Genomic DNA, 25467 nt, shown 5'->3' on the forward strand with positions numbered 1-25467 from the left:
TCTTGAGTTGAAGCTAGCCTTGCCATTTTTGTTTGTAGCTCAAATAGTACTTTCCAGTGCAAAAATGTCACTGCTCTGATGTGTGCGGAACAGAGCGCTCTGCGTGTATTAATCATGGTGCCGTCTGCATGGGTGGATATTGTTGGAAGCAGAGATAGCAACCTGGGCCCCATGATGCTGGCTCCAGGAAAATGTTGGCAGAGCTCACAAGCTGATTATTTTTTCACTGTAAAGCTTAGGTATTACAAATGTGTGATCTGAATTTTTTAACATTTTTCTTCACCTTTGAAATTACTCTTTTCTCTATCTATCTATTATCACTTTCCCAGGGTTTCCAACGAGCTTGTTAAGAACTAAGATCAGCCTGCCTATTAATACTCAGGCCTGATTTTTCTTTACCCATAGTATCTAGCAGTGTCACAACGGAGCTTAAAAAAAAGTCACTGTATATAGCCCATAGGTATTCAGGATTCTGGGGGATACCTGTTAGACGTCCCTGGAAATATAACTGGATTGTACACATTGGGGACTGCCTTCTCCTCCTTCCAGAGGCACCCCATTAAGATGGAACACAATACTACAAAATTTACAGCCCTCCTGGCCTCCGACCTTCACAACCCCCACCACCCTCACCCAGATTTGAATACAACTCGTTCAACTGAAGGATAAAACCTCAATTTAAAAAAACCACACACATGTAAAATGCAAATGATCTCATAATTTTTTGAAAAAAGAATCTATAGCAAATAATGAATTGAGGAGTTTAAAATCAAACTGACAGATTGGGGCTATGTAAGCAGCCAGTTCAGATAATTTTATGGAAGGAAAAACTTACATATTTTGCACAACAAAGGAAAAAGAATAGAAATGACCCATTTCCACAAGACTTCAGAGAACATTTTATGCACATGACAGTGGATTGTCTGTATCCTATAAAATAATGCTAGGAGGAAAGGCTAACTTCATCCTACTTTATTTACTTCACATCAGCAATTTTTAAAAGACTTTCTCCAATTTTTGAAACATACAATAAATTTGACAATGATCATTTATAAAGATACTTGTATTTATTTGTATTTTGTCTCCTTAGGATAAGCTTTGCTAGGTGTGTTTGAGATAGGAAACTGAAGACTGTATAAATCAAAAGGATAATTTAAATCAATTTGTGTCTCTCAGTTTTGTACATAAATTAGGCCAGTATCACAAAAATATGAGGGAGCATATGTGGTAAACAGTGTGATTTGTGAAAGCTCTGGATTCTAATCCAGGATCTAATGTTTACTGCGTAATCTTGGGCAAGTTTATGCAAGTTTACCTTTCTGAGTCTCTATTATTTATTTACAAGCTATGGACAAAATATTTCCCTGTTCCTTCCCCTGGGACTGAGCTAAGAATCCAGTGAGATAGCGCATGTGTGCTAGTCATCTCTGTGCATTCTCCTGGGAACTACCCTTGGTGTTTTGTCATGACCCACCTGCCCCTGTAATTGCTGGGCCTGAGGCAAGAGAACTACTGGGTGAGGTGTCAGAGCCCCGGCAGCAAAGAGTGGTTGCCCCTCAGCAGTAAAAAGAATTGAGCAGCAACAGCGTAAGTTTGAAGAGGAATGTTTTATTAGATAGAAGGAATGCTGCAGCAGAGTGCAGCTTCAGTAAGAGAGGACTGAGTGTACCAGGTTGGATCTTCCTTAGGGGTATTTGTGGACCTTAACGCAGGAGCTGAAGGGTGATTTGGACCATATTAGTCATACTGGTCATGAGAAATGATTACATTTGTGCATGTTTTGGTGTCTTGATGTCAGCAAAGGTTGTACAATGGGTTTCAACAGGATTGCATTCTAGAAATGTACAGAAATTCTAGAAATCTCATTACTTCTGAATTCCTCACATAAGGAGATTTTCCTCCAGATGATCTGCTTGGCGGCCACCAGGTGATCTTTGCTCTCCTTGAGAACCAGTGTAGGTCCCCTTTTCTTTCTACCTTCATCACAGTCCCTCCAGCATTGCAAGGGGCCTCATGCACGTGCATTGGGGCCATCGATACACACATCAAAGCCCCAGGAATCCTTTGAACACTCCTCGGGCCTTGGAGTCTACACACCAATGATCCAATCTGGTCCCCTCCTCCAGTGATCTGATCTGGGCAGAGTTAGGTCAGAGAATTCTGGCATCCCAGGTACTCAGTGCATGGTCTAGGAAAGGTGTGGACTCCATAGACAGACACCTGGGCCCTCCTCACCTTCTGTGAAAGTGATGTGTGTGAAAGAGAGCAAGAGAAGATCCTCTAAAGTACAGTGCCTGGCTGGGGAAGAGTCTCACGCCTACAATTTTTGGAACTGTTTTAAAGTTTAAAATTAACTCTAAGTAATATTAAAGCTCTTAATTCTTTCCTTTAGGTTTTATTCCTAGTGTATTTAGCATTGAATATTATTTTTGTAGTTGGCTTGTGTATGCTTTCAGCTACAAGTACAAAAACTTGAACTTATACCCAAAAAGGTTAAATAACACATAACAAAAAATCCTGAGGTAGGGTGGCCCCATGCTACATTAATTCAGAGGCTTGGTGACTTCACCCTTGGGGTGTGTTCCCCTCAGTCATTCTTGGAGTAAGTTGGTTTTGTCCTCATGTCCCAGGCATCATGCCCCGATGTGACAACATGCACTGAAAGAAAAGGTGATGGTTTCTCCCATGCGTCTCTTTTTATTGGCAAGAAAAGTCTTTTAATGAAGTTCTTCAACAGAATTCATCTCACCTATAACTGGATGTGATGGCATATGCCTGTAATTCCAGCTACTTGGGAGGCTGAGGCAGGAAGATCACTTGAGCCCAGGAATTTGAGTTTAGCTTGCTCAACATAGTGAGACCTCATCTCTAAATAAATAAATGTACATGTCATTAGCCAGAAATATCAAACGACCACCTAAACTAAGGGGGATGGGGACCATGATGATTAGTTTACATGTTTTATGCATGTCATGTGAGTAGAGAGTTGGGTACCAGCATAGAAAAAGAGGAGAAAGGACTGTGGACAGGCACTCAATTGTGTTTTTCACAGTAAATAAAGCTGGAAAGTTACTGCCCTTCCCTGACAATGCCAAATTCTTAGTCTTGTGCAAATCTTAGCTCTCAGTGACCCCATCTAGTCGGGATCCTCTTTTCGACATTCCCACTCTCCTTCCTGGAGCTCACCTGCGCCCGCTCCCTGGAGTACCCTACTTCCCACCCTTCTGGTGGGCTGCACTGTGCCAGTGTCTGGCTTGCTTTTTCTGAAGTCAGCAATTCACACTGAACACTAATGAAAGATTTTTCCAGAAAATAGCTTGTTGCCTTAGGCATTCAGACAACGTTTCTCTTCACTCCTGGAGTGTCTCTTCCTGTGTGTCTCTATTATTAGGTACAGGCTCATTTCCAGCCCCCACTTGGAGGCCCTATGAGTTGTACCAGTCCCCAGCCTCTTCTCTAGGGCCCCTCCCTGAATCTTGACTGTGAATTTCTTGTTTACTTTTTACAATAGCGTTGCAGACATGAAGTGCCTATCTTTCTGTCTCTCACATAACAGACACTCAACAAGATGTGCTCTGGTTGTTTTCTCCTAAGTGCCCAAGTGGTGGGGAGCCTCTTCTACACCTAAAATGCACTAGACAATTAACAATTTTCCTAGCAAATTCCATTCAACCAAGTTTCCGGGGGACAGTCTTTACAAGCTTATAAAGTAGCCTGTAAGGCCTGAAAACAATAAATCAGTATCCACTCATCTAGGCACACTTTTCTTGTTTTCTTCCTTCTATCCATGAAATATCAGCTTCCCTGAATGTCTAAGGTCCAAACCTTTGATGTGGGTCAATGTGAAGGAAAAGATGAGTGTGACAAGGATATTTTTAAGATAAAAAAAGGAAAAACTTGGGGCTAGCAAGATTAAAAACTGTAGTGACATCTCAAAGAAGAAAATAAAGTTCACCTCTGGCCTCCACCAGCTTTCTCCACAAGCTAATGAGATGATGATTAAGAGTGTGGGGGAAAAGAGCAATGAAATGTCCTTGTTTCCCCCAGATGAAAATCTAGGCAGGACTGTGTGTTCGTTAGTCACATAAATTGCTATTTAAAGTGAACCAACTCAGACTTCACAAGCATAGATTCTGATTGGACTCATATCATTGCCTTTCCTAATGAAATGCTTCCCGTTGTTGCCTTCACACAGAAAATTAACTCTAAATAATATTAAAGCTCTAATTCAATATAGATTCCACTAATTGATCCTTTAGAAGTAAATCTACCCAGGGAAAATAAGACTATTTTAAATTATTTACCAAAAATTGTGTTGAGTCTTTCGAGTGTTTCAGTTCAGAGGATTTCTATATAATTGTAACAATATATGGTAAAGTTTTTGAAGCCTAGATACATATTTTAATGTCATTGTTTCAAATGGGTACCCCAATTGATGGTTCACAAGTTCTGATGTGCTGCACTACTGGCAAGTCTCCACTTTACTTTTACTCAGCTTGACAGGGTAAAATTGTAAAACTCTAATAAAACAAAGTATGTAGTACTCTATAGAAATTGTGCTTTAACTGCACTCCTAATAACAGACTTTATTCTTTTTTCATGAAAAGCAATAATTTTAGATGCTAAAATGCTGAATAATAAAACATATTTATAGGTATATTGAGCAAACCCTCTTAGGAAAGAAGGAATCTAGGTGACCCCTGCTTTAAAGGAAAAGATATCAATATATATTGATATGTATGTCAATAAATATTCTCATTATGAAAAACAAAGAAAAACATTGTTTTGACTATTCCTGTGTAACCAAGTATGACAAAACTTAATGATATAAAAATGATATTTTGCTTGCAGTTTTGTGGCTTAGGGATTTGGGACATTTTGGCAGGGCAGTCTGTCTCAAATCCACATGGCATTTGCTGAAGTGACTAGAGCTGGAAAATCCCCTTCTAAAATGGTTTCTTGTCCCACATATCTGGTCCCTGGGTTGAGATGGCTGGAACACCTGGGAGCTGGTCACATACTGTTCAGGCAGCTCTCTTTCCATGTGGCCTCCATGTGTGGTTAGCTTGAGCTTCCTTACAGCGTGGTGGTCTCAGGGTAGTCTGACTTCTTACCTGGTGTCTGGAGCACATTTTTAAAGACAGGAAGTAGAAGCTGCCCGATTCTCAAGGCCTAAGCTTAGAGATTGGCAAAGCATCATTTCTGCTGTATTCAATTGGGTAAGCAAGTTACTAGGCCTGCAAATATTCAAGGGGAAGGAAATTAAACTCTAACTCTTAATGTGTTACCATTTTTGTTCCAGCACAGGAGTGAATAAACATATTATGAAAAGATTTGTCATTTTACAAAATAATTTATTCCAGTTTCTCTCAATATAATAAACACACCAAAGACATTTAGAATATTATATTATTTAAAAGTGACTACTCACACCTAACTTACTAGAAACATGTTCAATGCTCAAAGGAAGGTACAAATGCTCACATCCCTGCTTTAGTCAGTAGCTGCAGCTTACGCAATTAAGACTAGCATTCCTATTTTGCAAAGCTATTTAAAACCTGGCACTAACTATGTATTTACTATTGCCAGTCTGACTTCAACCTCTAAAGGTCTTCCAAAAATCTTCTCTGCCAAGAAATGACTGCCTCAGAATGAGATCCTGAATATCAAAAGGTTTACTCTAAGATTTAATTCAGCCAGACCAATGTTGGAAATCTGAAAGGGGCTGTTGTTTGTCACGTTAATTATGTGCTTGTCGGGTAGATCTCAGTGGGAAGAAATTTTCTACTTGGGAATTTCCAAGACAACCTAAAACTGTTGTTTCTCATACTGATTTTACTATTTCTTTGCAGAGAGGTCAGCCGCCTGCAAATCTTTGGGCATTCGGTCCTTCTCAGGCTTTCTCCACGCTATGCCGGATGGCAGACCCCAGGGCTGGGGAGTGCAGATGGAGAGTCAGCCCTGCCAAGGCAGATGGCTGACCTCAGAAGCCCAGATCTATCTGTATCGATATGTTTCTGAAGGGCCAGTTTTTGTATCTCAGTACACACTGTCTGGAGCTCACAGTACTCGCTGTGCTCATAATGGCTCTCTTTGCCTAAGTGTCCTAGCAACATATCAACTAAGCAAATAGAAACAGACAGGAGCAAGTGGAGTTTATCTAAACCTGCAGGAGGGCAGAGAGAGGATTCACAGCCATACAGAAGCTATCCTCAATGTCTATGGAGGCTGGTGTTTCAACATCAGCATGAATCCAGCCATAAATTATAAAATAAATTCCTCATTCTTTTATACCGTTGACCACCCAGAAGCTACAGTTTTATGTACCTCTACAGACCAGTTGGTTTTCAAATTGGCTCAGTTAAACTTCTCTGTTCCTCCTCTTACAATATAGTACATAAAATCCTCTCACATCCCTGTTTGCATAATTTCTTTTGAAATTATTAGTAGATAGCATTTACCTGTCTAAATGAATAGACCATTGAATCTTGCAAGAGCCAAGTTACTTTTTTAAGATCCTACTACCAATTGTTGAGGAGAACAAGTTCTGGCAGGGAGGTCTCTGATTGCTAGAGCAGCTCTCCCTTTCTCTTCAGACCACATTCGACTATTGACAGTCCACAGCAGCTGGTCACTCCAAAGTGTGAATAGGAATTCAAGCCATAAAGCCTGCATCCTAAAATCATATGATCTTAGCTCGTAACTGGGGATAATTTTGACATGTAAATTTGGTTTTCATCAAACCAATTAGTATTTGAAAAGAGTTAGGACATGAGGATGACAGAAAGGGAATTCACTAAAATGGGAAGCTCTTTTCCCTTGGAAACAAAAAGAAGAGAAGAGAGGGAGGTGATGTAAATATACCAAAAACCTCCCGAAGTCTCAACTTTATAATATTCATAATAGAAGTCATCGACCCTGAGGATATAAAGAATTATTATATGCTATTAAGGACTACCTGATACAGAATATTTGTAAAGAGGAGCACCTAGCAATGCACTGTGTGCTGTGTCCCAGGCACCAAGGTGAGAGCATTACAAATATTGTTGTGTTATGCACTCAAAACATGGAGAGATTATTATTAAACACATCATTTTATTTAATCTTCACAGTGACCCTGTGAAGTAGGTACTTGCATTACCCCCATTTCCAGATAAACACAAATCACCTTAGATTAAATGAGGTACCACAGTGATCAAGTGGCAGAGCTACAAATCTAAGTTCTTCACCACTCTACAAAATTGTCCTTAATCACCACAGCTAATAAGTACAGAAAAGGTAAAAATATCTGGATTCATATTCCAGGTCTGACATTCATTAACTGGAACCTTGTGCATGTGAAAAAAAAGATTCAGAGCCTGCCTTCACCCTCAGAAAGTGAAAGTCATTTTCATCTACTTCATAGAGTTACCTGGAAAATTAAATGAACTAATATTTAAGTGTCAATAGAATGCCCAACTCATAGTAAGTACTGAATAAATACTTACCTGATAAAAAGAAAATTTCAAGATCTTTCAAGTATCTTACTCCTGAAACACTGTGGTTAGATAATTAGAAGTTAAAAAATTGTTTCATCAAAACAAATAATTTGATAAACAATAATTGACTAGTTAAAAGGCAGTCTGCAGAAATATTTTTAAAAATAATTTATTCCTGCAACTTTTAAAACCTAGGGACTGATTATATATTCCAAACAAATCTTGTGTGCACGCACACACACACAAAAGAGAGAAGAGGTGAGAATACAAAGCACATGTAATGAGAAGATACTCTAGACTTCATTCCATACATAGCTCACAGGCATCCCTCGGTAGGATGAGAAGTTAGTCCATCGAAATCTAAATCCATGTTCCTTTTGTTATATTATGCTGTTTCCCATAGGAAGGGATTGACTAAGAAAATCTTGCATTTAGGTGGATTTTATGTATCCATATTATCTCATGACAACCAATAAGAAGGATTTTTTGGTGTACTAGCACCCAAGATGGCATAATTTTGAAATTATTTTAATATATTGATAAAGGCTTTTTTTTACTATTATTATCCAATTCCACATCCCACTTTTCTCAAAAATTTTGCATTAACATAGCTAAACATGGCAATAGTGGTGACCTGGGTTTTAGGTCTGGGCTTGCAAATCAACTAGCACTATAACCTAGTCACCCTGTCTGGTAAAGGAAGCATTTGAAGCATTTCAAGCTCCTTCGTCTCTGAAATGAACCGAACCGAAACCCTACCACCTTCCACTTTTTCTAGTTAACTCAGAAGTATAGAAGCACTACAGATTCTCATTATCCAAAAATATTGCCAGTTTTTTTCCATTAAAATCTAGGTGAAACAAAAACGATATTAAGCAGTTCATGGCAGTTAGCATTATATTATCTGGTGGTTATGCTCTTCCCCCCTTTTTTAATAAGTAGCATGTGCACAGTAATTTTCATTGTCATGATTCTATGCCTCCTTCATACTGCGTTTTGCCAAAGAAACATCAGACATAAATGAACATTCTCAGGTATCCTAGCAACAGGATGTGATTAATAATACCTCTCAGAGCAGGGCAGATAAAATGCCTGAAAGTGAACACAAACTCAGAATTGGCTACTGAGAAATTGGTAGTGCGGTGAGACAAGTTTCATAAGATACCACGACAGACTTTATCATAAAAAGATGGAAGCAAGTAGAAGAGAGAACATATTTTAGAGAGGAGACTATAGTTGAGCATGAAAATATAGTATATGTGTGTGTGTATATATATACACACATATATATAGTGTACATATAAATGTGTATAAACATACGTGTGCACGCATACACGCGCGCGCACACACACATATATAATTTCCTTTTCCTGAGAAGTGACATGAGATACTGAGTTGTAATACAGATGGCCCTACTCATTATTGGTGAGAGGGCATCAAATTGCCATTTATGTGCCTGTGGTTTTAAAAGATCAAAAACAATCCCTGTGATTAAGAGACTACTTCCATACTGAAGTATTGAAATGTACTGTAAATTGATATATATGTAATGTTTCTCCATGAAACAATATCCACAACCTCAAGTCTAAAATAGCTTTTAAAAATATTAAGACTCAGTTTACATAGATAAATAGTCATGAGATGCGGAACTTTAGTGTTCAATTAAATAAATTTTCTCATATAAGAAAAAAGTTTTATCTTGCAAATTCAATTTTTATGAGGTTATGGTCTATTTTTATTCATCACAAGTGGATGCCACATCCAGGTTTAAACAGAAATAAGATGCAAACCATATTTTAATGTTTTGTTTTAAAACTAGAATCTGTGATAAAATAAAGCACAACTAGGAGAGAATGTGTGTTCATTATTCTGAAAGCCTTTCTATTATTTTATCACCCTCTTTTCTAATATAATAGTTTTCTTGGTTGTCAGTTGTAATATACATACCTGCTAAAAGCTCTATTCTTGGTTGTACTTTCACTACATTTTAGCAGCACTAAAATTGACTTCATGTTCTCCAGCATTTCAGAGTGGGTTGGAGTATTTGTGTTTAAGGCACACTGCTAGACTTCGGGAGAGAGAACAATGTGGGACTCTCTACTTGTCCTGAAGGAAGCCACCATCCAGTTAGGCAAACAAACACACAACTAATTGTGAACCAAAATAAGAATTAGTTCTATGGCAGAGGCATAAATGAAAGGCTACAGGATCACAGAAGAAGGGTGCTTCATTCTTCAGGGCATGGAGAGTTTGGGGAGTTGACCCAAAAGAAAAGACTTCACAGAGGGCTGGCAGCTGAGCTGAGCTCTAAAAGTTGAATAGGGTTTTGATAGGCAGAAGCCATGTGACAGGACATTCTAGGAAGCAGAAACAGCATGAATGGGGAACTGGGGTGGGGGTGTAATTCCTGGTATAATGGGTAACTCCTCTATGTGATGCTTGAGGAGTGGCAGCAGAAGGAAAGTTATGGCCAAATTGTCCAAGGTCATAAATTTTATATTAAGAAATGTAGAGTTTGATATTTAAGAGTGATTGGATTACAAGGAAAGAAAAAACCAACAAACCAGTTAGGAGCCCATAGAAAATAGATAACCCCAGGAACAGATAGAAAGTTCATGAACTCGGGTGATGGCAGTATAAGAAGATATGTTTCAAAGACCTGATAGAGAGGAATGTATCGGACTGATGGACAGATTAGATGGGAAGAAGGAGCAAAAGAAAGAAGCCTGTGGCTCTTAGGTTTTATGTTTGGTTGCCTGAGCAGACACCAAGGATGAGCAGTTTTGTAGGGGACTATAATTATTCTTGTTTTAATGGCATCTTCCTCCTCCTCCTCCTCCCACCCCTCCTCCTCCTCCTCCCACCCCTCCTCCTCCTCCTCCCACCCCTCCTCCTCCTCCTCCCACCCCTCCTCCTCCTCCTCCTCCTCCTTCTCCTCCTTCTTACTTTAAGTTCTGGGATACATGTGCTGAACGTGCAGGTTTGTTACATAGGTATACCTGTGCCATGATGGTTTGCCGCACCTATCAACCCATCATCTAGGTTTTAAGCCCCGCATGCATTAGGTATTTGTCGTAATGCTCTCCCTTCCCTTTCTCCCAACCCCCAACAGGGCCCAGTTTGTGACGTTCCCCTCCCTCCTGTGTCTGTGTGTTCTCATTGTTCAACTCCCACTTGTGAGTGAGAACATGCGGTGTATGATTTTCTGTTCCTGTGTTAGTTTGCTGAGGATGATGGTTTCTAGTTTCATCCATATCCCTGCAAAGGACATGAACTCATTCTTTTTTTTTTTTTTTTTTTTTGAAACAGAGTCTCGCTCTGTCACCCAGGCTGGAGTGCAGTGGCCAGATCTCAGCTCACTGCAAGCTCCGCCTCCTGGGTTCACGCCATTCTCCTGCCTCAGCCACCCGAGTAGCTGGGACCACAGGTGCCCGCCACCTCGCCCGGCTAGTTTTTTGTATTTTTTTCAGAGATGGGGTTTCACCGTGTTAGCCAGGATGGTCTCAATCTCCTGTCCTCGTGATCCGCCCGTCTTGGCCTCCCAAAGTGCTGGGATTACAGGCTTGAGCCACTGCACCCGGCCATGACGTGAACTCGTTCTTTTTTATGGCTGCGTAGTATTCCATGATGTATATGTGCCACATTAAGCTCATCATCACTGGTCATTAGAGAAATTGGGACTATAATTATTTAAGTTAAGGACATGTGTTGAAGTGCAGTGGAGGACACAGGTAGAGATCTCCAGGAGGCTTTAAAACCTAAGTAGATTTTGGAGCTAGAGATGTAGTGTCACAATCATCTCTTTTGGGGAAAGTGAGCATTGAGAGAATGAGAGATAAGATCACCCATTCAGACTGAGATAAAGATACTAAAGAAGGAAGCCTAGAGGGTCATCTCCATCTGAACAGTTCAATATCTGTGTCCATTGATCAACATAATACTGTCCTATGTAATTTTTATTTTTCTAATTTGATGTTTAGTGTGTACGTGTGTGTGTGTATATATATATGCACACCTATATATACACACATACATATATATATAACTAAGAAATCTAAGTAGATTCCTGTAACAGGACTAATTCATGATAAAACTAATAGGTAGCATTTATATAGCACTCCACAGTTTACAAAGCCCTTTCATATAACATAGGGGCTGAGAATTGTTTGAGGTCTTCATAAAAAAAATTTGAGGTATTCATAAAAAAAGTTGCACCTTTCAGCCTCCCTTCTGAAACATGAGATGCCAATATTTCATGTTAATTTTGTCCATTTCTTGCTAGCTTTACCATATGGAATTGTTTAATCCTCACAGCATTCCAGAGAAGTAGGCCCTGATCCCCACTTTACAAATGAGAAAATCAGGGAGACTGATTGATATGCCTGCAATTGGCACTACTGTAGGTATAGTATATTAAATGATGAATTATGACAGACTTTCGTAACATATACATAACACTTATCTCAGCATTTAGCAGCTAAAAACAAACCTATCAGCTCACATGGTTTCTGTGGGGGACTCTGGAATAGCCAACTGGATGGTTCTGGTTTTGGCTTTCTCAAGATTACAGTCAAGATGTTGGCCAGAGCTGCTGTCAGCTGAAGGCTTGACTAGGGCTGGTAAATGGATTGCTCATATGCCTGGCAAGTTGATGGGGGCTGCTGGCAGGCCTTTGTTCCTCATTGGCTGTTGACAGGAGGCCTCAGTTCCATGTCACGTGGACCTCTCCATAGGGCTGCTTGAGTGTCCTCACAACATATTATCTGGCTTCCCCCAGAGGGAGTGATCCAAAAGAAAGGAAGATTGAAGCCATAGATTTGTCTTTGTTTTTCGAGATGGGGTCCTGCTTTGCTGTTCAGGTAGAGTGCTGTGGTGCAGTCATAGTTCCTGGTAACCTCAAACTCCTTGGCTCAAATGATCCTCCTGCCTCGGCCTCCCAACTAATTAGGGAGGCGACAGATGTGTGCCACCAGGCCTGGCTAATCTTTTAAAAACATTTTAGAGATGGTGGTCTCATTATGTTGCACTGGCTGGTCTCAAACTGCTGGTCTCAAGTGATCCTCCTGCCTCAGCCTACCAAAGCACAGAGATTACAAGCGTGAGCCACCACACCCAAACTGGAAGCTACAATTTTCTTAAGGATCAACCTCAAAATCACACTCTATTATTCCCGCAAAATGCTTGATTACACAGTCAGTCTAAATCAGTGGGATTACACGGGACATGAATATCGAAAGAAGAGAAGATGGGAATCATTGGGGATACCTTGATCACTACACCATATTATTTATCTCAAATACATACACTTCCAACTTTCAGAATTAGAAACTCACTCTAATATAGGTTAAAGATACTTCAAAAAGATGTTTTTCTTTACGTAATTTACAATTCAAGCCTTGAATACCATTTTTTAAAATTTATGAAAATGTCTGAGGCCTCTAGTATTCATAAGTGAATAATCAAACAGTAAGCAGTGGCTTGCCCAGTGGAAAACTTAAATGAGGAGGTGCCCTGTCACACTCGGTAATGAATGAGGCCTTTAAATGGATTATTCGTGTTATTTATCTGTTGGAATCATTGAAATAAATTGCATCAAACAAGTCCTCTGGAAATCACCCAAATAAATATAACGTGCCATTAATCAAAGTGCCAGTTAAATGAATTGTACACTTTTCGCAGCGACACGAGGGAAGATTGTACATTTTCCACCTTATATTTTAGGACTTTAGAAGACTTGAAGGGCTGCTAGAAAAGCTTGGATACAGTTTACATGTAGCTTCAACGTGTGGCCTAACTTCTCAGTAACTAGCTCCAGCTAAAGAATGTTGATAGATGACAAAAAAGTGGCAGCTGGAAGGATGGCCCTCACTTATCCAAAACCAAGGCCCTAACCTCCACCGTGGTGTTCATCGCCCAGGTGCACAGTTTCTTACCTAAGTCTAGAAGCATGCTTACGTTTTCCATAGCTTAGCAAAAACCTTGAGTTGACTTCTGTTCAAGCTATTGTCCCATTTCACTTATTTGACTCATTTGGAGGCTGACAAATTTGATAAACAAGAAGCCATGTCCTCAGCTCCACTTCCTCATCACACACTTACTTCCCAGACCCTGGCAGTCTCTCTTGTGTTCTCTGCCCACTCTCTGCTAAAACTACTCTCACAGTCTAGCAAAAATCATGTGAACTCCCCAAGTAGTAGCAACATGCTATTGAAAACCCCCATACTTCTAAAACTTGATTTGTGGTACAGGAGCTTGCGCTTTGTTGAGCTCCCTGGATCTCGGCTGCTTCCGACTTCCCATGGGCCTGTATCACAAAACAAAAGCAGCCGTCATGTCATCTTAGTTATTGTCCTCCGCCCACTCCTCTGTGCTGTCTGCCTTTATGCCCCATTCACTGCTTCAGCTTCAGCCATCTTCTTACGATGAACACTTCTTGCATCTGTAATTTCAACTCAGATTTTTTGAATTTATTGAGACTTGCTTTGTGACTGAGTATGTGGTCAATCTTAGAGAATGTTCTGTGCACAGATGAGAAGAATGTGTATTCTGTGGTTGCTGGATGGGGAATATTCAGTAGATGTCTGTTAGGTCCATTTGGTCTAAAGTTCATTTAAGTCCACAGTTGCTTTGTTAGTTTTCTGCCTCCTTAATTTGTCTGATGCTGTCAGTGCCTGTTGGAGTCCCCCCACCATTACTGTGTGGCTGTATCTCTTTTCTTAGATCTAGCAGTATTTGTTTTACAAGCCTGGATGCTCCAATGTCAGAGGCATATATATTAGGACATTTAAATTTTCTGACCTCTTACAAGCTCCTTGTCCCCATAGTACTTCAAAGTCAGTCAGTCTAACACTGAACTTGTTATTCCCAGCCCCATCGCATTCTATAATACCATTTCCCCAACTTGCATCTCTGTGCCCAAAGTCACCTAGCTAACCATTCATCTTGACTTCTCCACCTTCCTGGCAACTCACATTTTATAAATCGCTGGGCCCTATTGTTTTGGCCTCCCCACTGTCTCTCGCATCCACTACTTCCCTCCCCTCCATTCCCACTGCCATAACTCAGTCCCCACATTCATTACCTTGTGCCTAACCTCTAGGATAGTCTTCCTCCTATGCACTGCTGTAAGTGTGCAAGGTCTTCTTGCACAAATACTCTGTCCATTTAGCCCATACTGTTTTCTTTGCCAAGAGTCAGTCATTTCTCTATTTCAAATTTATCAAATCCCATTTGTATCTCAAGGTCAAAATCAAATACCACTTTCTCCATAACTTCATGAGCACCCCCTCCTTTCTTAAAATAACTGCTTCATCAACTCATATCTTTAAACATTCTACATCGTTTGAGGCACGTCTCACTTCATGTTATATTGTCTGTCCTTTCTGTTTTTTCAAGTGGATTGTAAGAAGGCATAGTCTTATTTAGCTGTTTTTTCCATAGTACTTTCTATGGGGATTTGCCCTTTGTAGGTTTATTGTTGAGTAAATGACCCTTACTAACAAGATTTTAAAAATCCAATAGCACATTTAATGCATAGTTATTTATTTTTTACTTTCATAAATTGGTTTGCAAGCAGTTCTCATGCCTGTCAGCTGAGCCCAGTCATCTCCAGGAGCACATTGGACATGGCTGAAGTAGTGGTTGTGTTTAGAAATTGCTGTAAACTGGGCTTTCATCTTATTTTCATCATATTCTCATGATTCCATGCTGTAACTTATCTGCCACTTCTCATTTCAGGGAGAGTGGAGAAGAGAAGAGAACAAAAAGTAACTTCAGGTAAGATTTTTTCTAATGGGCTCCAGCTTTATTTCCTGATTTTATTTCCACCTTTAAAATGTTTTTAATTTATTATTCAAAAATACACACTAAAATTCATCATTTATGGTTTTTGAACTGGTCGATATTAATTTAATTAAAATAAATTCACACATTTAGCTTTTTCACTTTCACATCAGTTATTCCCTTTTCATTCAATCATTACATTCAAAAGAAAATGAGATGTAATGTCGTTTAATTTTTTCATGATTATCTATTTAAAGGTAAGTCTTGCAACCAACAGTATTAAAATACAGACGTTGTGATGTGATAGTTGACAGTTGACAACCAGTTTAGTTTCCCAAGTGACTGTGAATCTCAATTTTATTTCCTAAAACCGTTTATGTAGTGGATGTTTTTCAGGACAATATTAACTGAGAAGCATCTTTATGTTTTGGAGGAATTTCAAGAATGCCTTCACTTCTAAATTCATATGGATGCAGAAGTGAACCACGCTTTGGCAGAGTGCCATTGCACATAGTAGGGGTCAATATTTGCTAACTAATACAAACTTAAGTTTTTACATTTTCATATTTCCATTACTCGCCTTTTAGCTTAAAGTTGTGAGGTAAGACAGATTTTCATTTATCAAGTCAATCTTTGCATAGGAGCAGTGTTGCAGCTCACAGTGCCCAGAAATTGCCAACAACCATAGAGAATGCTAATTTGGCATGTGTACCTATGCCCGCCATCCTTCCCAAGTTTCCACCAACCATTACTCCTGTGATAAGTGAGCGCTACCAATCACTCCCATCCACTAGCTTCTTTTAGCTTCATTTCTTGTCTGGTAATAAGATATTGTGTGTGTTTAATAAGATATTGTGTGTGTTTCCAAAAAGTCAGTATAGTCAGTAGAAGACAAAGATCCATCTTAATCTAAAAGTGTATAAAGAGCATATGTCTCTTTTCTCCTTTCTAACCTTAGCGTTCATTTCAGATAAGTGGGCAACTTACTACCTGCATGAATTTCCTGTTAAATATTATTGTTTGCGTTCTCTAGGAATCTTTTAAGGCCTGATCATGAACACACACACACATACACACACACACACACACACACACACACACACACACACACACACATAATTATGAAAGCAAGAAAGTTTCTGATTCCCTCACAGGTATGATTACCTTCATTATTGCTCCTTAGGGGAGAAATTATTTGTACAGCTTCTAAAATTCTATTTCCATAATGCTGTAAGTCCTACCTTCTTAGTTAAAGAAAATACACAGTTTGGAAGAAAGCTAAGTTGGCCAAAGTGTTAAGTCTGATGCCTCATTAGGTTCCCTCCATAGTCATGGCTTCTAAAATTCTGTGTGATCAAGGTGACGCCAAGGTTAGAGACAGAGGCAGGACGAGGACTTAGGCATCTTCACTCCTTGTCCTTTCCTGCACCCCCACCATGCTAACCTTTCTTTTCAAAACAAAGTGCTAGTCATTTTAATGCTTTGTTCAGTGACTTGCTTAATAAAACACTTCTCAACAAATGGAAAATCTTTAAGGCAGCAGCATCTTTGATAGGGAACACAGGTCACTAGAGTTATGAGAAAACCCCCTTTACTAGTGGGATTTTTACAAATTTGCCCTATCTGATTTATAGCTTGTCAATTGCCTGATTTCTATGAGAGGGTGAGGTTAAGGAGAACTAATGGATAGAGCCCATATTCTAGGGGAATGTTAGGGGACTCCTAATCATTTCAAAGGACAACAAATCATGCCCTCAGGAAATCTAAATTTGTAACAATAGTCTGAGTTTTTAAGATTGGAACATACTGTTTGCCCCTATAGTCATAAATACTACAATCAGTCTGTGGTGCTGGCCTGAATGTAGACTTCTTTAGATAAAGTACGTGGCTAAGATACCGAAAACATCATGGACACTCCTATTTCTGACTTCCTGCTTGGATTTTTTCACATCTTTGTTCATTTTCCTCAGATTCTATGTCCTGCCTCCTCAGTTACTATATACCCCGCACCCTCTTGTTTACAGCTGAGTTTATCTCCCAGCTAAGAAAGACGAATATTAGGTTCTAGACCCTTTCAATCTACCCTATCCTATTGCACTAAATGTGTAATAATTGAGACAAAAAAAATTAGAAAATATTTTAGAATATTCCTATTAAAACCAGGACCTACCAAGACCCTCATTTTTTGGTTGGTTAAGGTTAATTCTTTGTTTAAAGACTCTTGCACTAAGATGAAAGTTACACAGAAGCAACTTTTTGTTCAGGGTAAGAAATAACTTCACAACAAGGAAACGTCTCTGGCACTGGAAAGAATGAGATTATGTTTGTAAACATGTGCAGGGGTTGGGCACCTCCTAAAAGAATGATGACAAGAGATTGATAAAGATTTTGGTTAAATCATTGCTAAAGTTTTTTCTAATGTGTCTATGATTCTATTGCCATTTTCACTTAATTGAAATGGCTCTACTATGTATAATGGTCGTCAACAAAACTTAAGTAGCTTTCATTTCATTACATAACTGAGTGAATCATGTTCCAAAGATTACACTAATTTAGTTTGGACTGAGTTTCTCAGTAAAGCATCTAGCTGATGGTGTTAAGACTGTGGAATTAAACTCTCCTGTAGTCTATTTAGTGACTTCTATTTAGAGTCCGTCTACAATGATTGCAATCCTGGCTATTGATTCCTGTGTAATGCTACTTTTCATACACCAGAAATAACTCACAAGAGAATATGTATAACTTGGTATCATTCATTGTCATTTTTGAAAACCCATTCAAATTATATGCCCCTTGATACTAAACTTGGAAGTCTATGTCATATTCATACAATATGGTTAGAAACATCAAAACTAAATTTGGCGATTTGGCTTGGTAAAGAATATTATAAAATATATGGTGGTATAATGATAAATGGACAAATATGAGGAGGCAAATACCTGATGTCATCAATGTTCTATTTTCCTTTGATTCTCTTTACCAGGAAAATTTTTTAAAAGATCAGCTATTTCATAGATTTTACATAAAAACTTCATTGTTTGAAGTACCTTTGTCTCATCAGAAGAAAGACTTCTTTGTGGGCCATGGAATTCTCAATATTAGAAAGCAACACAGCATAAAATTCAAAGAGGAATTCTTGTGAAGAAAAGTGGATTATCAATTATTGTTAGGATGCTTACTAACATAAACTATGGGAATACCATCTGTTAAATCTATATTCCAACATTTCCAAGAAGAAGAACCCTTTCAAATTCAGTTAAGTATAATGGAAAGAATAGCCCTAGTGGACCAGAGAATGGAGAAATCAATTGTGTACTTTTCGCTTATGACATTAGAGCAATCCCTAAAGTTAGAAATGGTTTGTTCATTTGCATAATTTGCAAAAAGCTACCCATAGAGAAGAACAATGTGGTTGGTTTTTTTATTTTTTATTTTTTATTTTTTTTGTCAACTCAAAAGGCGAAATTCATTATTGGAAATTTAGCAAATGTAGAACATCTGCTTTGCAAGCTCAGTCCCTTGCTGCTTACTTTTTGAGTGTGTTCCTTCTTGGAAATGTTCTACAACAACAATGGCAACTCCATTTTAAAACTTTTTAACACACATTTAACATGCAGTCATTCAGGAAAAAAAAAATAAGTAGATACTGAATAAAATCTTCCATCTGTGCGTGAATAACATGTTCACTTTATTATATGTCACATTTATTGAATACAAATAATATTTAGCACATTTAGCATGATTTTTCTCTAGGCTATTTCTATTTTTATAGTGTTTTTGCCATAGTTCCTATACACTATCCAAAAAAAAAAAAAAAACTTAAAAATCAAGAGTGAAAAGGACCTATTTTGTGATAGTTTTAATTATTGGTGACCAACATTAAAAATATGAAGTTAGCAGGTAGAAGACATTGTGACAAATACATTTAAGCAAACTATTATCCTTGAAAACCCATCATTTTGGACATCGGTATTTTGCAATATCTGCACATTTCATTCTCACTTTGAGAATCATTATTCCAGTTAGAATCAAGCTTAAAATGCTTACCATTCTAACTTGTTCATAGCTTATAAAAGCTATTTTCTTGACAGCACCTCAGGCACCACAAAAGGGGCAAAGAAGGAATCTGAGGTATTTATAAGTTGATACTTTCAATTTGATAAATATTTTAATGGTCCAGGACTTGTGCTTAACATCAGAGATGCAAAGTGAATAAGATGTGGGATAAATATCCTTAATTCACTCACTTTCAGTTCAGGGAGAAAAGCAAGTACACATGATTACAACATGGTGCCTTTTAAAGAATGATGTACAAGGTATTATGAGGAATTCAGGGAGGGCTTCCTGGAAGAGGTGAGACTTGAGTCAATCCTTGAAGAAAGAATTAGAGTAGTTTACCAGGTTAAAAAAAGGGAAAAGAGCTTGCTGTCCAAAGGAGTGTGTTCATGCAAACTAAACAAATCTGAAACACCTAATAGTTAATGAAAGAGACATTGCCAGAGAGATGAAGGTAGCTGGAAAAGGCATGGCCTATTGAGGGAAAGCTTAGTGATTTAATAAGACTGGAGCAGAGTCATAAACAAGAAGTGGGAGATGTGGCCAAAATGTAGGCACATGCCAGAATCAACAAGGACCATCTATGCCATTCCATGGAGTTTGGGCTTTATGCAGTAAGTGCTGTAAGCTAATGAAGTACAAGGAATTACAGAATCCATTTGCCTTTTGTAAAAATCTCTCCAGAAAAGAGATTTCTAAAAATCTCAGTGGAAGTATGGATTGGAAGAGAAATTGGCGGGAGGCAAGGAAATCAGGGAGGATATCATTTTAATTACCCAAGAATAACAGGATGAAGGTCTGAGGTGTCTTTACTAAGACAGTGACATTAGAGAGGAAATGGAATCCAGATACATTTAAAAGATCAAATTGACCTGGTTGGATATGGAAAGTATGGGAGGACAACTCCTAGGTTTCCCACCTTAGAGAAGAGATGTATACTGCAACCTGTGTAGGGAATACAGGGAGAGAGAGAAGTTTGGTAGAGAAAATAATAAATTCAGTCATATCTATGTTGATTATAATGTAGCATGTGTGATATGGGGGCAGAATTGTGTCAAGAATGTCAAATAAGCAGTAGGTTTTGGACAATAGAGCCTAGAACTTCAGAGAGATGCAGATTTGCCTTTTAAGTGGTTGGTTCCTGGATAAGAGCTGAAGCCCTTGCTATGAATGAGCTCCAAAGGGAGTCAGGAGTGAGAAAAGAGACAAGGCAAGGCTGAATCGTTAGAACATCTCCAACATTAATAAAGAACACAGTAAGATAAATCAGAGACCAAGAGCGTAGGAAAGAGAAATCAAAGCTGTCCTGTGAGAATCAACAGCATTCTCTGTCTCTGAATCCAAGAAAGAGAGAACGTTAAAAGGAGGGACTGGTCAAACCTGTCCAGTGCCACAGAGTGAGCAAGTAAAATAAGCACTGAAAACATCTATTGGAGTTACGGGGAGATATCTACTCATCACCACAGAGAAATTATTCTGGAGGAATTCTGTAAGTGAAAACCAAGTGATAAGGGATTAAGGAGCGAGTATAAGACAAACGCAGACTTGTTCTTTCAAAGAATATGTGAAGGGAAGGAGAGTGAGAAGGAAGAAGATATAAAAGAGAGAGACAGGGAGAGAGGGAGGGTGGGAGAGAGAGAGAGAGAGAAGAGAAGAGCTTAATCCTTAAGACTTTAAGTTGGGGAAAATTGATGTTTATTGAACCTGCTATTTTCAGGCTCTGTGCCCGGTATCTTCTACTTGAGCCTTTAAATGAACATGTAAAGTTTGTTTATGGTCAACATTTTAAAAATTGGAAAGCTGAGATTGGGAAGAGTTAAATTACTTGCTTTAGGCCCCATTTATTAACTGGTGGAACCAGAAATAAAACCTAGGCCATGGCTTGCTAGAGCCAGCTTATAATATCTGGAAAGCTGTCTGGAGAGAACTGATTGTGCTCCTCTCTTCCCGGCCCTGCATTCAGTGAGGTCATGCAGGTGGCTTAAAATTGGCCATGGTGGGAGTATTTACACCATGGAAATTGGCAAACACTACAAACCAGGTTTCATTCAGTTTTAAACATTGACCAGTGTGCCCCTGGATCTAGGTCTGTGTGATAGCAAAGCCTGCCCATTTCCCACTGCCCTCCTATGTGACTTGGTCAAGTTCACTTGGGTTAGCTAGAAGATGGCAGAGTTGAGACTTGAACCCAGACCTGTGATCCACATCTGGCCTAACAGAGACCCCAAGGGACTGCTGAAAAAAGAAGCACAATATTTTTTCCTAAGATCTTATGCCCAGTGGCCCAGGTTGGTATAAACAAAGTCTCATATTTTTCCATCCTGTAGTTCAGAACTATGGCTCCTCTGCCTCAGCCTCCCAGGCAATCCATCTCCAGCATGTTTGCTTTTTTAAGCAGCTTTCCTGAAGACCTGGCTCTCTGAACTATGTTAATGAATTCTACTTTTAAAAGCAACCATTTTTCTCTGGGTTTATGGTTTCAGAACAATATTTATTGTTAAATGAAATAAAGTCTCTTAGATGCATTTTCCCATCCACAAAATGGAAGACTTACACTTGGGCTGTTCATTAAAAGAAGTCCTACAGACTTTATCTTTAAACAAATTTCATTTTCCAGCCAGTCGAATTTATGACAGAGATTAAATAACAACACAGCTGTGCCACATTATTTTTTAAATACCTTAAATTTTACTGTATAACACTGCATTTAAAGGAGTGTGTGTATGCAAACTAGACAAATCTGAAATGATAAGTAGCTAATGAAGGAGAAATTGCCATGTCACACCACATAGTCAAAGTACAGAAACGAACACACCTACCTGAAATTCTCTCCACATATTTGATGTTTAATTTGGATTGGTCTTCTACTACACTGAACAGGATTTATTTTCACACAGTTGAGACTTGAAATATGCTTTCTTTAGGTGGCAGGGGAGAAATATTATCTTCAGCTGCATCACAATAAATTTCACAGGGTACCTCCTTGTGTAACTGAAAAAGAGAAATTTTATCTGTGTTGATTCTTTCACAAACAACATGTGTGTTTTTCTTTCACCCAGAAGAGGAAATGGAGAATAATTTCATAATTTGTGTTAGCCAAAGATTACTTTAGGCTTGCATCTTCAATTAAATATAGTATTACAAAAACAAGTCACAAAGAATTCCCAATTGCAATAGAAAGTAACTCAAAAATGAACACTCAAGAGCTAGGTGATAAATCTCATCAAGGCAACATGAGACGAAGCAGGTCTCGACAAAATTGGGCTCATGCTATTAGGCTCATACGTATGTGTTGAATGATCAACTACTTTATCATGGAAGTTGTATCAAAGGGCAACCTAGGTGTGTGGATCTCTGTATCAATCAATATAATAATGACAGTAACTACACTCTTATGTGACATGACCTGTAATTGAGCATTCTAGGTAAATGCATATTTTGACTAGCTGAAAGTGTCATTTATATAAACAAAGGATTACAAATGCACACAGAAATAGAATATCAGAGATCCTCAGCCTGGCTTGTGAAAGGAGTGTTAAGTCATACCTGATTTTCCCACAGGGAAAAAAAATGAGGTGGTTATTTCTAACCAGGAAACAGATGTCTAACTTGTTCTTTTAAATAGAAATGAGCACAAACATTTTAATCAACTGAAAATGATATACTTGTGTACTGTGCAACTTAAAACCTTCTAAAGTTAATATATGTCACTTGAGTCATGCAGTACAGAAATCAATCATATACATTGTCCCATTATTTAACTGAAAATCCCCAGAGAAGAGCATTTGTAGGACAACAGAGAAGCCATGAAACTCTAAGGAAACATGAAATGCCTCAAGTCCACTCACCTTAGAAGTGAGGTTATGACTTGAGTGGCAGTTGGAGGAATTCCAAGAAAGGCTAAGCCTTAGTGGGAAAACAGAGAGACCCACAAAGGGAGGTGCCTGTTGTGGGGGACACCAACACCAGGAGTCCCTTTCAGAAGCAGCTGAGTGATCTGATTAATTAATTCACACTGAGGGGTTATAGATGACCATGAAGTACCACATTATTCAGTGTAACTAGCATATTTAAATTTTCTTAGACGTGATCCAGTGTCTTGGCTTCCATTTGGACCATTTAAAGGGTGGGATGATCCTGACCATGCCCCATGCCTTTCTTTAACATCTTTCCATCGTTTGAGTCCCTGGCAAATGTCCGTCTACCCTAGCTTACCTTCATTTCCTTACACATCTTTACTATGGCCTAGTTATTAGTATGACTATAAGTCTCTAATACATTTCACACTGCATAGAAACAATCTGTACTTCTCAGTCAGATATAGTCCTTTCCTCCTCCAAAAAGTCCCTGAAATGCAATTTTACCAAGCCTTCTCTCAAAACGAATAGTTCTCTCTTTCACTGATATCCAGAGACAAACAAAACACTACATTCAAAACCTGACTTTATTTAATGCACTTTTATCTTGTTTTCTCTGGCCATTTTTCTTACCTAATCTGCTAGCTTTCTTGCCATTTCAAAATGTTCATCCCAGGACATATAGATAAGCAAATATGAACCACATTAAATTTAATATTTTCCCTTAACCTTCATGGTAACTTGAAATGAACTATATCTTTCTGCAGCAATAGGAGCAATATAGTTATATGACTTTTAAAAATTATGTATTTATTTTTTTAATTATAAAATACACATAAGACTTACCATTTTAATCATGTTTATGTGTTAAAAACATTCAGTGGCATTAAGTACATTCACATTGTTGTGCAACTGTCATCACCACCCATTCACAGAAATCTTTTCCGCTTGCACAACTGAAACTCTGTATTCTTTAAACAGTAACTCCCCATTCTGCCATCCCTCTGTCCCTTGCAAGCACGATTTCACTGTCTGTCTCCATAAATTTGACTACTCTGAGGCCGGGCGCGGTGGTTCACGCCTGTAATCCCAGCACTTTGGGAGGCCTAGGTGGGCGGATCACGAGGTCAGGAGATCGAGACCATCCTGGCTACCACGGTGAAACCCCATCTCTACGAAAAATACAAAAAATTAACCGGGCGTGTGGTGGGCGCCTGTAATCCCAGCTGCTCGGGAGGCTGAGGGGGGAGAATGGCGTGAACTCAGGAGGCGGAGCTTGCAGTGACCCAAGATCGCGCCACCGCACTCCAGCCTGGGCGACAGAGCGAGACTCCGTCTCAAAAAAAAAAAAAATTGACTACTCTGGGTACTTTATATAGGTAGAATCATATAATATTTCTGTTTTTGTGGCTAGTTAATTTCATAACGTCAAATTTCATCCATGTTATAGTATGTGCCAGAATTTCCCTCCTTTTTACGGCTGATTCAATTGTCTGTATATATTGCATTTTATTTATCCATTCATCCAACAATGGGCCCTTGGGTTGCTTCCACCTCTTGGCTATTTTGAATTATACTGCTGTGAACATGGGTGTACAAATATATCTCTTCAGACCCTGCTTTCCATTTTTTTGGTATATACCCCAGAAATAGAATTGCTGAGTCATGTGGTACCTTACAAGGTTTTAACTTAGGCAGAAAGAACAGGTAAATTTGTAAGACTCTCCAGATTTCATGATTATTTACTTGTTGGTGTGTTTTTTGTTGTTGCTGTTTTTTTTACTCTCTTGCTTTCTTCTAGATCGGTGGTATCCAATAAAAATACAATGTAAGCCATATATATAAATTACATTTTGAGTAGCTGCATTTCAAAAAGTAAAATGTAATAGGAGAAATTAATTTAATGATACATTATTTAAGCCAGGATATTGAAAGTATTATTGCAGCATGCTATCAATAGAAGAAATTATTCATTAGATGCTAGAAATGATAGATATGCTGAACATGTGTATTATAATAGAAAATAGTAGATTACATGATGCAATCAGTGAAGAGAAAGGTAGTCTATGAAAACAATAAAGTTACGGTTAATAAAAAAAACACTACTTCAGATTTTAAGGTAACATTTTAATTAATTAAAATAAAATTTCAATTTCTGAACTGTTCTAGTCACATAGCAAGTTTTCAACAGCCGTGTGTGGCCAGCAGCTACCATAGTGGACACTGCAGAGCTGAACCCCTCACTGGAAGTTCTTTTTATTTTTTGAGACTGAGTCTAGCTTTATTGCCCAGAA

The 25467-nt window shown here is 38.6% G+C and overlaps 1 protein-coding gene across 7 annotated transcripts in view; it reads left to right on the top strand.

Moving 5' to 3' along the window:
* The window catches only part of CHST9 (carbohydrate sulfotransferase 9), a 293740-nt gene that overhangs the window by 117002 nt on the left and 151271 nt on the right, over window positions 1-25467 (top strand). For 5 of the 7 annotated variants that reach the window (XM_065533960.2, XM_005586983.5, XM_065533961.2 and 2 more), the window contains one exon: window positions 15216-15254. The exons of the other annotated variants lie outside the window; for them this stretch is intronic. In XM_065533960.2, the coding sequence (XP_065390032.1) occupies window positions 15216-15254 (39 nt within the window). The remainder of the gene's footprint in view (window positions 1-15215; window positions 15255-25467) is intronic. 7 annotated transcript variants of the gene reach the window in all.

Source organism: Macaca fascicularis, chromosome 18, assembly GCF_037993035.2.
Source record: "Macaca fascicularis isolate 582-1 chromosome 18, T2T-MFA8v1.1".
NCBI lineage: Eukaryota > Metazoa > Chordata > Mammalia > Primates > Cercopithecidae > Macaca > Macaca fascicularis.